General features: G+C 36.4%; 1 protein-coding gene across 1 annotated transcript; it reads left to right on the top strand.

The window, feature by feature from the left end:
* Window positions 1–606, top strand: LOC104105846 (monothiol glutaredoxin-S1-like). The gene has a single exon (XM_018774034.3). The coding sequence runs from the start codon at window positions 131–133 to the stop codon at window positions 440–442; it is 312 nt and encodes a 103-aa protein (XP_018629550.2). The 5' UTR covers window positions 1–130; the 3' UTR covers window positions 443–606.
* Window positions 607–10,491: the final 9,885 nt, after the last annotated feature.

The following is a 10,491-nucleotide window of genomic DNA, read 5'->3' as shown; positions in this document are numbered from 1 at the left end:
ATCACTCTTCCTTTTACAAGATCCATAGTTACATTTCGAGATACAAAAGAAAACAAATCTTTCTTTCACTCCAAATTATCAAGAAAATACTAGCAAACCATTAATTAAGTCATCCTTTTGAACTTTGAATATGGAAAGAGTGATGAAGTTGGGAGCAGAAAGTCCAGTGGTGATTTTCAGCAAGAGTAGTTGTTGCATCTCTCACAGCATCGAAACCCTAATTCGTAGTTTTGGTGCAAATCCTACCGTTTATGAGCTTGATGAAATTCCAAATGGGAGGGAAATGGAGAAAGCATTAGTTGAATTAGGGTGTAAGCCTAGTGTGCCAGCAGTGTTCATTGGGAAAGAATTGGTTGGTGGTTCTAATGAGATTATGAGCCTTAATTTGAGGGGCAATAAGCTCAAGCAACTGCTCATAAGGGCTAATGCAATTTGGGTATAATACTAAATACTACTATGTGAGTTTAGACAAATAGATAGCTGGCCAGTAATTGAGTATTTAATCAAACTGGCATAGTTGTTGCTAGCTATTTTTCCCACTTTCTACTTGATGTATTTGTGAGCTGAACTTGGATAATAATAATATAAGCATGTTTATATATGTTTCACTTACTACATTATCTCATACTTTCTTCTTTTCCATTGAGAGAATTCATGTAATGGTCTCACTAGCTTAATGTATACAGTTCATACAAAATCAAATGTATGACCAAAAGTACAAATAATGCTAAGAATACTTTCAAGATGATAACATTAAATTCAACTTTCATGTTGTTTCAGATTGCATATTCGTAAAAACTGTAAGAAAATAATAAGAAGACCAAAACATCTGGCAAGTGGTAATCTAATTTGGCACGGGAAATATAGGAAAGAGTTTAGGTTTTGTTCACTAACAGTGCATAGTAATTATCATTTCTCCATCGAAAAAGACTGACTAGCAGATGACTTAAGTCCTACGTACATCGAAGAGGAAGTGAAAGAACCTAGAATATAAGAGTAAGGCTTGAGATAAGTTGTACTTCACACTTTTAGGTTCAATAATGTGCCAGAACGAAATATTCATAAGGTATGGACGAAAACGGACAGTATTGTGTGCATGGATCAGGTTGTTAGGATTTTAATTATCTCTTACAAAAATCGTATAGTTAATGTAGCCTTAAATTGCATGAATATTGATATTGTGACTGCTCGTTCTGGGTATTGATTTGCTCAAAATAGTGAGTTTGCTGATAAAACACAAAAGCAGAAGTACAGGCCAAAATGGAAGATCTCTGTTAACTAATAATCATACAAGTGAAGTTACAAGGCCTGCAATATCAATGTTCTACAGATTAACTTTATTACTTTAGTCGCGAAACTTTACTGTACTCAAATTTTCTACTTGTTTTTTTTGTTTTTTTGGTTTAACTACGCCGTAAGTTGGCGTGACCCTATCATTAGAACAGTCCAAATTACAAAAGATGAGGGGACACAGTGCCCCACCTCGCAAAACATAGAGGGGGATACAAAAATTCTCCAACTTGACTTGATTTAACTGGCTATACAAGGTCCAACTAGCTTGAACCTTGTACAAAAACATAGCTACATTCCTTGGAATCCCTGCCACTTCTACTATTTATACAAAACAATTCTTCCTCTGTCTATGTCTGAAGGAAACCATCTGTAAACAGTCCATTTGTAACGACCCGATCGATCGTACGAGAGATTTATGCCATTTTCGTGTCGGGAAAAACTGATATTTTTCTTGTGTTTGAGGGAACAGAGGCAAATCGCAGGTATCATATGCGATTTATAAGTCTGAGGTGTGAAATGCGATTTATAAATCTCAGGTGTCAAATGCGACTTGCCAAGCGAGATTTCTAAAAACGGGGGTTTCACCATTTTTAACATATTTTGAGTTGTAGACCTTGGATTTGAGCGATGTTTGAGGGGTTCTTCACGTGTTTGATTGGGGTAAGTGTTCTATATCCGAAATTGATTACATTTTATGATTTCCTACTTATTTATATCATTAAATTAGTGAATTGAATAGAAGAAAATGGGAATTTTTGTAAAAATCTTTTAAAATGTAAAATGAGGATTTGAGGGGCGATCGATGTCGGAAATTGATAATTTTGGTGTGGTTGAACTCGTATCGGAATATGTGTCCTGATTTTATGAATTTTACCGGGTTCCGAGGTACGGCCCGAGGTTTACTTTTGGGTTGACATTTTAGTTTTAATTAAAGACCGAAACTTTATTATCCGGAATTGTTTCCTATGAGTTTCATTTATGATTTGAAGTTATTTTTGGCTAGATTTGAGTTGTCCGAAGGTTGTTTTACTCGAGAAGGTCATTTTACAGTATCAATCTGGCTTCTTTGGGGGGGGGGGGAGGGGGGAGGGGGAAAACTACCCCTTAGGGGTCATTTGTGCTAATTGTGTCATGTGAAGGTCGTGTGCGCGAGGTGACGAGTTCGTACTCGGGCTTATTTGTGGAAATTTGACCATTTAGGACTCTTAGATTCTTATGTTCATTAGACATGAAGTTGTTTTAGCATGTTAAATCCTCGATTTACTAAATTCACCCTTACGTGTCTTATTTGGAATTGATTGATCCATGTTCTACCCTTGTTGCCAATTAAACCCTTATGTGCCTTAATTGAAGTTGTTGCTTCTTTATTGCCTTGTTGTCTTTTCCGTGGTTGCTTAACCTTAATTGAAGTTATTATTATTTCTTCCGTAATTGCTTAACCTTAATTGAAGTTATTATTATTTCTTCTGTAATTGCTTAGCCTTAATTGAAGTTTTGTTATCCCGTTTATTGTTGACATATTCTTATTTGGGGTCATTAATTCACACTATTTCTCTTATCGTCGAATTGACTTTTGTGAAATTATTGTTACACATTATCTCTCCCTTGTTGAGCTATTCTTATTGAGACCATTATTCCCTATTGTGTCTTTTTTTGTGAGCTCGTTCTTCCGTTTCTTTGTGTTCTGAAGTTCTTGTGTTGGTTTACTTTTCGTACTCTTGTGTTATCATTGTTGTTGTTGTTGTACTCAGTGTTGTTGAGCCGAGGGCTAGGCATGGCTGTAGTATTGAAATTATTTTGAAGAAATATTGTGGCATATGGGCACATGTTGTGAAAGTCATTTTATTGTGTTGTTATGTTTTGGCACACGTGGTATTGTTGAGAGTATTTTATCGGGTGTTCGCACGTGAGTTGTTCGTGATGTTGCTATGAATGACACAAAAGAAATTATCACCACAAAATGTACAAGGTATAACTCACGCAAGGTAGGCACACCACTATACAAATATTAACAATAACAATTCTCTCAGGTCATCACAAGTCATCACAAATCATTCCCCGACATAGCCCACCCTGTCTCGCTACGTGCACAATAATAAAGTAAATGCCCGCCTTATCTCGCCACATGCGCATAATAATATTCTCACCTTGTCTCGCTATATGCGCAAACCCACATATATCGTCCGCCTTGTCACGCCGCATGTGCAAATATCAATAATTGTCTCTACTCTTACTTGTGGACTTGAATTGGGATAGAACACTTGCACAAGCATACACATAATTAATCACCCATATCGGTTTAAGAAGATGAATCCTGATGTTATTGACCTTTTATATGTACTCTCGTTTACTTGTCTTCTGTGTGAGAGCTGTTCTATTGGCATGTCCATGTGGTCATGAATCATTATTATTGTTGGTACGTGAGTTGTCCATGCGGATATTTGATATTGTCACTCCCTTAGCACGTTAGTCATCCGTGTAGTTATGAATTGTAATGTGGGCACGAAATGCCAAGTGATTAGGGTTCATGAGTTGGGACCCATGAAACGTGACTATGAGGTGAAGTACCTCGGGAAAGTCCTTGAACAAATCTTGTGAGAAAGTGGTTGCTCTTATTGAGTGTTACGTGTTTTTCCTTACTTGGTTTCATCAGATTTAAACTTTATTTAGCTTACTCTAGGACGTTATTACCTGTTGTGTCTCGTTGCTAATTGTTACTTTTAGTTTACTATTACCAGCTTTGTTTCATTATTGTTATCATGCTTAGCTTTAGATTGATATTGTTCCCTGTTAGTTTCACATTCATACTTGTATAGTTTATTAAGTCTAGTAGGTGTCTTGACTGTCCCTCGTCACTACTCTGTCGAGGTTAGTCTTGATACTTACCGCGTACCGTCGTGGTGTACTCATGCTACGCTTTCTGCATATTTTTTGTGCAGATCCAGGTACTACAGAGTTGGTTGATCATTAGCTAGTTGTTCGGACCTTGCTGTAGAGACTCAAGGTATACCTGACGTCGTGTTCGCAGGCCTCAGAGTCACCTTCTGATATTGTACTTGTACTGGTTACTTCTATTCCGAAACAGTTGTACTTAGAAGACTATCTAGTAAACTCAATAGAGCTTATGACTTGTACTATCGATTTTGGGATTGTACTTTGTATAGAAAATTTTCTGTTCATGTTTAATAGTTTTTGGTTGAGTTTGCCATTAATTCAGTAAGTGTTCGGCTTACCTAATCCCTAAGATTAGGGGCATCACGACATCCTACATAGGGAAATTGGGATCGTGACACCATATTATAAGGCCCTTTAGCAATAAGTGGTAATTCAAACCAAGAGGAGGTATTCAATTCATCATTCTCAATACTCCATTTAGTGAGGGTATCCGCCGCTTGATTAGCTTCCCTAAAATAATGACAAGTCACACAGTTTACCTGGCTAACAAGATTCTGAATTTGTCCGATGATATCCATCATCTGCCATGGGACTTTTGATTTTCCTCTGATCATATCAATCACGAGCAAAGAATCACATTCCAAAATAATATTGTCCAAACCATTCAGTATGCTCCAATTTAACCCTACTAAAGCAGCTTTAGCCTCTGTCATATTGCTGCTAATACTCCCAACCGATTGAGCAAAAGGCCATAAGCAAATTTTCTACTTACTACTTCCTTTGTTTGTTTGTTTTTTAAAATCTGAATTGCTAAATATAACTCATTTATTAAACTTCTGTTAGCAGCTCGCCTCTTTACTGCAGAACTTCGTTTCACTTGAATGATACTATTTGTTTTTATTAAAAGCCTCTACTTCAATTCAGTTCAGATTTCTGTGGTACAGAATGAATCTTGATCACGCCCAACTATGCCTTAAAAAGAACTAAGCGATCGTTATAAATATAATCTGATCTAAGAGTCCGGAGTCGAATCCCAAAAAGAACTAAGGTTTATCTAGAATTGCTCACTATCACTAAGAAGACAAATTCAAACAATTTTCTGAGTTACAAAGATTAAGAATTTTATTTATGACTAATTAACTAATAAATATTAAACTAGTAAAGTTATCGACTAAAGATGCTAAAGGTTGGAGACAAGATTGGAAAATCTTAGAGTTGTGATTTCCCCAATTATCGGAAGCCTTCTCGCTATGTCTCATATAATTTCGCCTAAGTATTATCTATTGATCATGAGCACTCGACTTATCGTAATTCTTTCTCGAGCAACTACAATAATATACTAGTCATATTCTCTCGAATTATACTAGCTCGCAATTTCTCACCGCTCACTATGACCACATCAAAGCTTCATTATCTCTAATCCCGCTTTTCAACCCGCCGTATTGATCTCTCATATACCTTGGAAGTGACGGGGATCAACAACAACCTAAATATGCACTCTTTCTCAAGTAATACATAATAAATAGGCACAACTGAGTGAGAGCTCTTCAATTAACCAAAATAATCATGTAGTTGAATACGTAGAAAAACTCAAAGGCAAAATTATATTAGAATGTAACGAGAATTTATCCTTCAAAAGGTGATAGAAATTTAACCACTTAAAGTCATGTTCACAATCACATTAATAACTAAAAGCATTAATTTATAAATTAAGGAAGAATGAAAGAAAACTCTTGTGATCCGGTGCTTGCAGCCTCTAAACATAATGTCCCCCTCCTCAAAAACTAGGTTTTTGAGGTTTTTAATAGGAAGGTAAAGTTTATAGCCGAAAGAACCAAGTCCCATGTTGACTGGAAGTCAAAACGCCTCGGAACAGGGCCCTATTGGTGTGTCACGCCCTTGCTACCTCGCCTTGGAGCTCGCCTTGCACCGTGGGATGCGCCAACCAGAGCTCGTCTAACATTGTCTAGGGCGTGATGCTTGTGGCCTTGTGTCGTGGTTCCTTTCATGCTCTGTTTTGTTGTGTTTGATGCATCTTTGTCCGATTTTCTTTCCACTTCAGTCTCAAGTGAGCCTACACAAAAAAAATAACTCAATTAAGCACAAACATAATATGAATCGCTAATATTTATAAGTAAAGCATAAGGTAAATGATGATATATAAAATATAACATAATAGCATCGCATCAAATCTGGACACCCCTTTGGTCTAATCACTAATGTACATAGCCTAGTAAGCATTTTGAATTCACAGAAATTCTTTTTTTATTCTTGTCGAGTCCAATATCGAATGTGGGAAGAGGAATTGGACTCATCATATGTTCTTGGGCAATCCTCACCTCATGACCTTAGCTTTTGGGGTTGAGTTAGACGCTAGGTCCATTATTTTATTATGATATTAGAGTCAGACCCTTTTCAATTTATTGTTTGCCCGATATTGATACCCATTTTATATTGTTCACATATTGAATCCCATGTTATATTGTTTACGCTTCAAATGTCTAGTCTCAGGGAGGGTGTTGAGTCCTCGCCCATGAGAGTGTGGGAGGAAGGGTGTTTGAGTCCTCCCATGGGCACATGGGATGAAGGGTGTTGAGTCCCACATCTGTTGTGGAAAGAGAAATTGGACTCCTCATAGGTACTAAGCATTATTCCCCAATAGTTAATTAGTGTTTTACAGTCGTTTCAAAGATATCGATGTTTTTCAGTATTACAGGCTGTTTCAAAGATATTGGTGTTTTACAGTGTGTTTCAAAGATATTGGTGTTTTACAGTGTGTTTCAAAGAATATACATGTCAAACGAAGATCTTGAAGTAAGAGTTGAAAAAAAAATTTAAAAAATGTGACACTTGAGGCCAAGTCATTTCCAGTACCCATTAGCTGATATATGCGGCTCTTCGAAGTGTAACTTTTACGGTGTAGTGGAATTTTTCTCTTTGAGAGAGAATCATTTGGCTGTAAAAGTAACATAGTTATCATAATATTCTTTAGAAAATATTCTTCGTGATGAAATTGATTTGGATATCCTAAATATAGGCATTTTATCTCTATTATTCTTCTGAGTACATCCAGTTTCTTCTTCTAGTACGGGAGAATTGTACTAGAAAATGTGATTTCATCTACTGAAAAGTCGCATGGCTTTTTAATCTTTTAATTTTACAATAAGGAAAACTGCATTTGGAATATCTTCAATGCAATCGAAAACTCTACATAATCTAGCATATGCTCCTATAGATAGACCTCTTAACAAGTGACACGTATTTAAGTATTTGTATAAAGATCACATGCATTGATCATCTTCCCAATTAGTTTTATCTTCATTTGCTTATGTAGTACTCTGTTACTAACGGAAACCTTCAAATACGTAGGTCATATACAAAATCGAAAAACAATTAGGATGCAATCAATGCATGAGGAATTAATATGGGAGTAGAAATCCCTGTAGTAGCATTAATTAGAAAGATCACTTGTGACTTGACGTAGCATGTCTTGTATTGAAACAATTCCATTTCATTTTATGTGGCACAAATTTGATATTGTAGTTTTAAAAAGAATGACATATTTTTATGTTTTTAAAATAATTTAATTCGAAACTTGTCATTTTATTCTTAATCGCATGTTTTATAGCTATATAAATCTCATTGCATGTTTTAAAATATAAGTCCCAAAAAAATAAATCCTTAAATTTAGTGCGGACTCAAACCATGATAAATGCGGCTTTTCGAAGCAGTATTAAGCCCTTTTACAATGTGTTTCCAGCTTTATCTTCGAGTGAGAATCATTTGGGTTTGTAAAAGTAACATATAAAGTTATCATAATATTCTTTTAAGAAAATGCATAATATTCTTCGCAATGAGATTAATTGATTTGGATATCTATAAATAGAGGCATTTCAGATCTAATATTCTTCTGGGTACATCCTTCTTCTTCTTGTACGGGAGAATTGTACTAGAAAATGTGATTTCATCTACTGAAAAGTCGCATGGCTTTTTATTCTTTTAAATTTCAATACGGAAAACAGCATTTGGAATATCTTCAATGGAATCGAAAACTCTACATAATCTAGCAGATGATTCAATAGATAGACCAGTTAGCAAGGGACACGTCTTTATATAGATTAATCTATTAATCTTTCCATTACAAGTTAATTGCCTTATTAATTTGTTGTTTGATTATCTTGAGAATTATAATTTGTCTATTTAGCACAACCGAGAATCAATATCTACCGTAATATCCATAATTTCCAAGGTACATATTAGAACGGATATATGTAGCAGTATTCATTTAAGACCACAACAATAAATCCAGTGTATAATCTCATAAGTAGGGTCTCGGGAGAGATGTGTGTACGCAAACCTTTTCCCTACCTTTAAGAAGGTAGAGAAGTTGTTTCCGGTAGACCCTCGGCTTAGGAAATGTAAAAGAAAGGGCAATAACAAGCACACTAATCAGAAAAACGAAGCAAAAAAAACAAAACCAACACTAAATACTGCAATCAGAAAGCCAAAACGAAAGCAATAACAAGTAATAATAGAAGTCAAGGAATACGAAAGTACACACAGGAAACTAATAAGTCATGTACTAAAGTTACTGTTACAAACAAGGACAACGCTCGGTTACCTAACCTTTTACCTTTATTCTCAATACCTTCATACTTTTCTGTCAGGGATGGATTTAGGGGGGCGGAAGGGGGTTCGGTGAACCCCCTTCGCCAAAAAATTACATCGTGTATATAAGGCAAAATCTGTTTTTACCTCTATCTATCATGTTTTGAATCCCCTTGACATAGGCCTAAGGCATAACTCAATGGTCAAGGGGCTTCAAAATTTTTGTGAGGTCACTAGTTCAATTCCCACTAGCCACAATCTTTTCCAATTTTTTAAATGTTTTCTTTTTTGAACCCCCTTAACGGAACTCGTGTCTCCGCCACTGCTTCCTATCCATAGTCATGTCCTCAGTAAACGGGATAAACGCCATATCTTGCCTAATCATCTCTCCCCAATACTTCTTCGGCCTGCCTCTACCTCTCCTAAGGCCCTCTAGGGCCAACCTCTCACACCACCTCACCGGTGCATGTATGCCTCTTCTCTTCACATGCCCGAACCATCTAAGTCTCGCCTCCCGAATCTTGCCCTCCACAGGGGCCACATCCACCTTGTCCCGAATAACTTCATTTCTAATTCTATCTAGCTTGGTATCACTACTAGAAATTCGCTAAAAATCGACTAAGAATACCGACCAACATTGGTCGGTTATGGCAAATTACCGACCAAAACGCGACCATTACGGTGTGGACGGGGTTTTGATGGTCGGAATGGCTTACCGACCAAAGTTGGCCGGAAATTACCGACCAACTTTGGTCGGTATATTAAAACGACCATCTGACAAGTTTAGTTACTTACCGACCAACTTTGGTCGGAAATATATTTTATTAATTTAATTTTACCGACCAAAGTTGATCGGTTTAACTAAATTATGTTTTTTAATTAATTATTAAAATTAAAAAAAACCGACCAACTTTGGTCAGTAATTGAAAATATATATTTTTTAAAAATAATTAAAATTAAACATACCGACCAACTATGGTCGGTAATCTCAACAATGCAAGCAAAATACCGACCAAAGTTGGACGGTAGTGTTGAATTCTGGAAATTCAATATTCATTAACCGACCAACTTTGGCATAAAATGCCTGTTTTGGCAGCTACACCACCTGCCAGCATACCAATACAATAACACAACAACAACAACACAACAACAACAACAACCAAAAAAAAAAAACACAACAACAACAACAACACAACAACAACAACAACACAACAACAACAACCAAAATATTCAATAAATACTTTAAAACTAACAAATTAAAGTTCAATTGAACATAAAAATTCAAAACCAAGTTAAAACTAATTACAACTAGTTCAAAACTGGTTCTATTTATCTAGTTCAAAGTATATAAAAGTCAAGGGTTATTTTCTATAATATCATCATCACCGTCTGATGAACTTTCATTTACAAGACGATATAAAAAATGGTCTTGTGGAGGACGGGAAGCACGATCACGGGGAGGACGGGAGGAACGATCACGAGCAGGGCGGGAGGAACGATCACGTGGAGGTCGACCCTCTGGAGATGACTCACGAGATCAGGGCAACGGAAAAGTTTCACTAGATAGGAGAGTTCTGATCTGAGCTTGCATTCCAAGGAATTGAGCATCTCTAAGCCTTTCTCTTTCCTTGGCCGCTTCTAGCTCTGATGTGAGCTTTGTCACTGTCTCCCGCATAGCGGAGAGGCTCTCCCTAT

The sequence above is a fragment of the Nicotiana tomentosiformis genome, chromosome 5 (genome assembly GCF_000390325.3).
Source record: "Nicotiana tomentosiformis chromosome 5, ASM39032v3, whole genome shotgun sequence".
In the NCBI taxonomy this organism is placed as follows: Eukaryota; Viridiplantae; Streptophyta; class Magnoliopsida; order Solanales; family Solanaceae; genus Nicotiana; species Nicotiana tomentosiformis.
The sequence above is the reverse complement of the archived record's forward strand: the minus strand, read 5'-3'. Positions and strand labels throughout refer to the sequence as shown.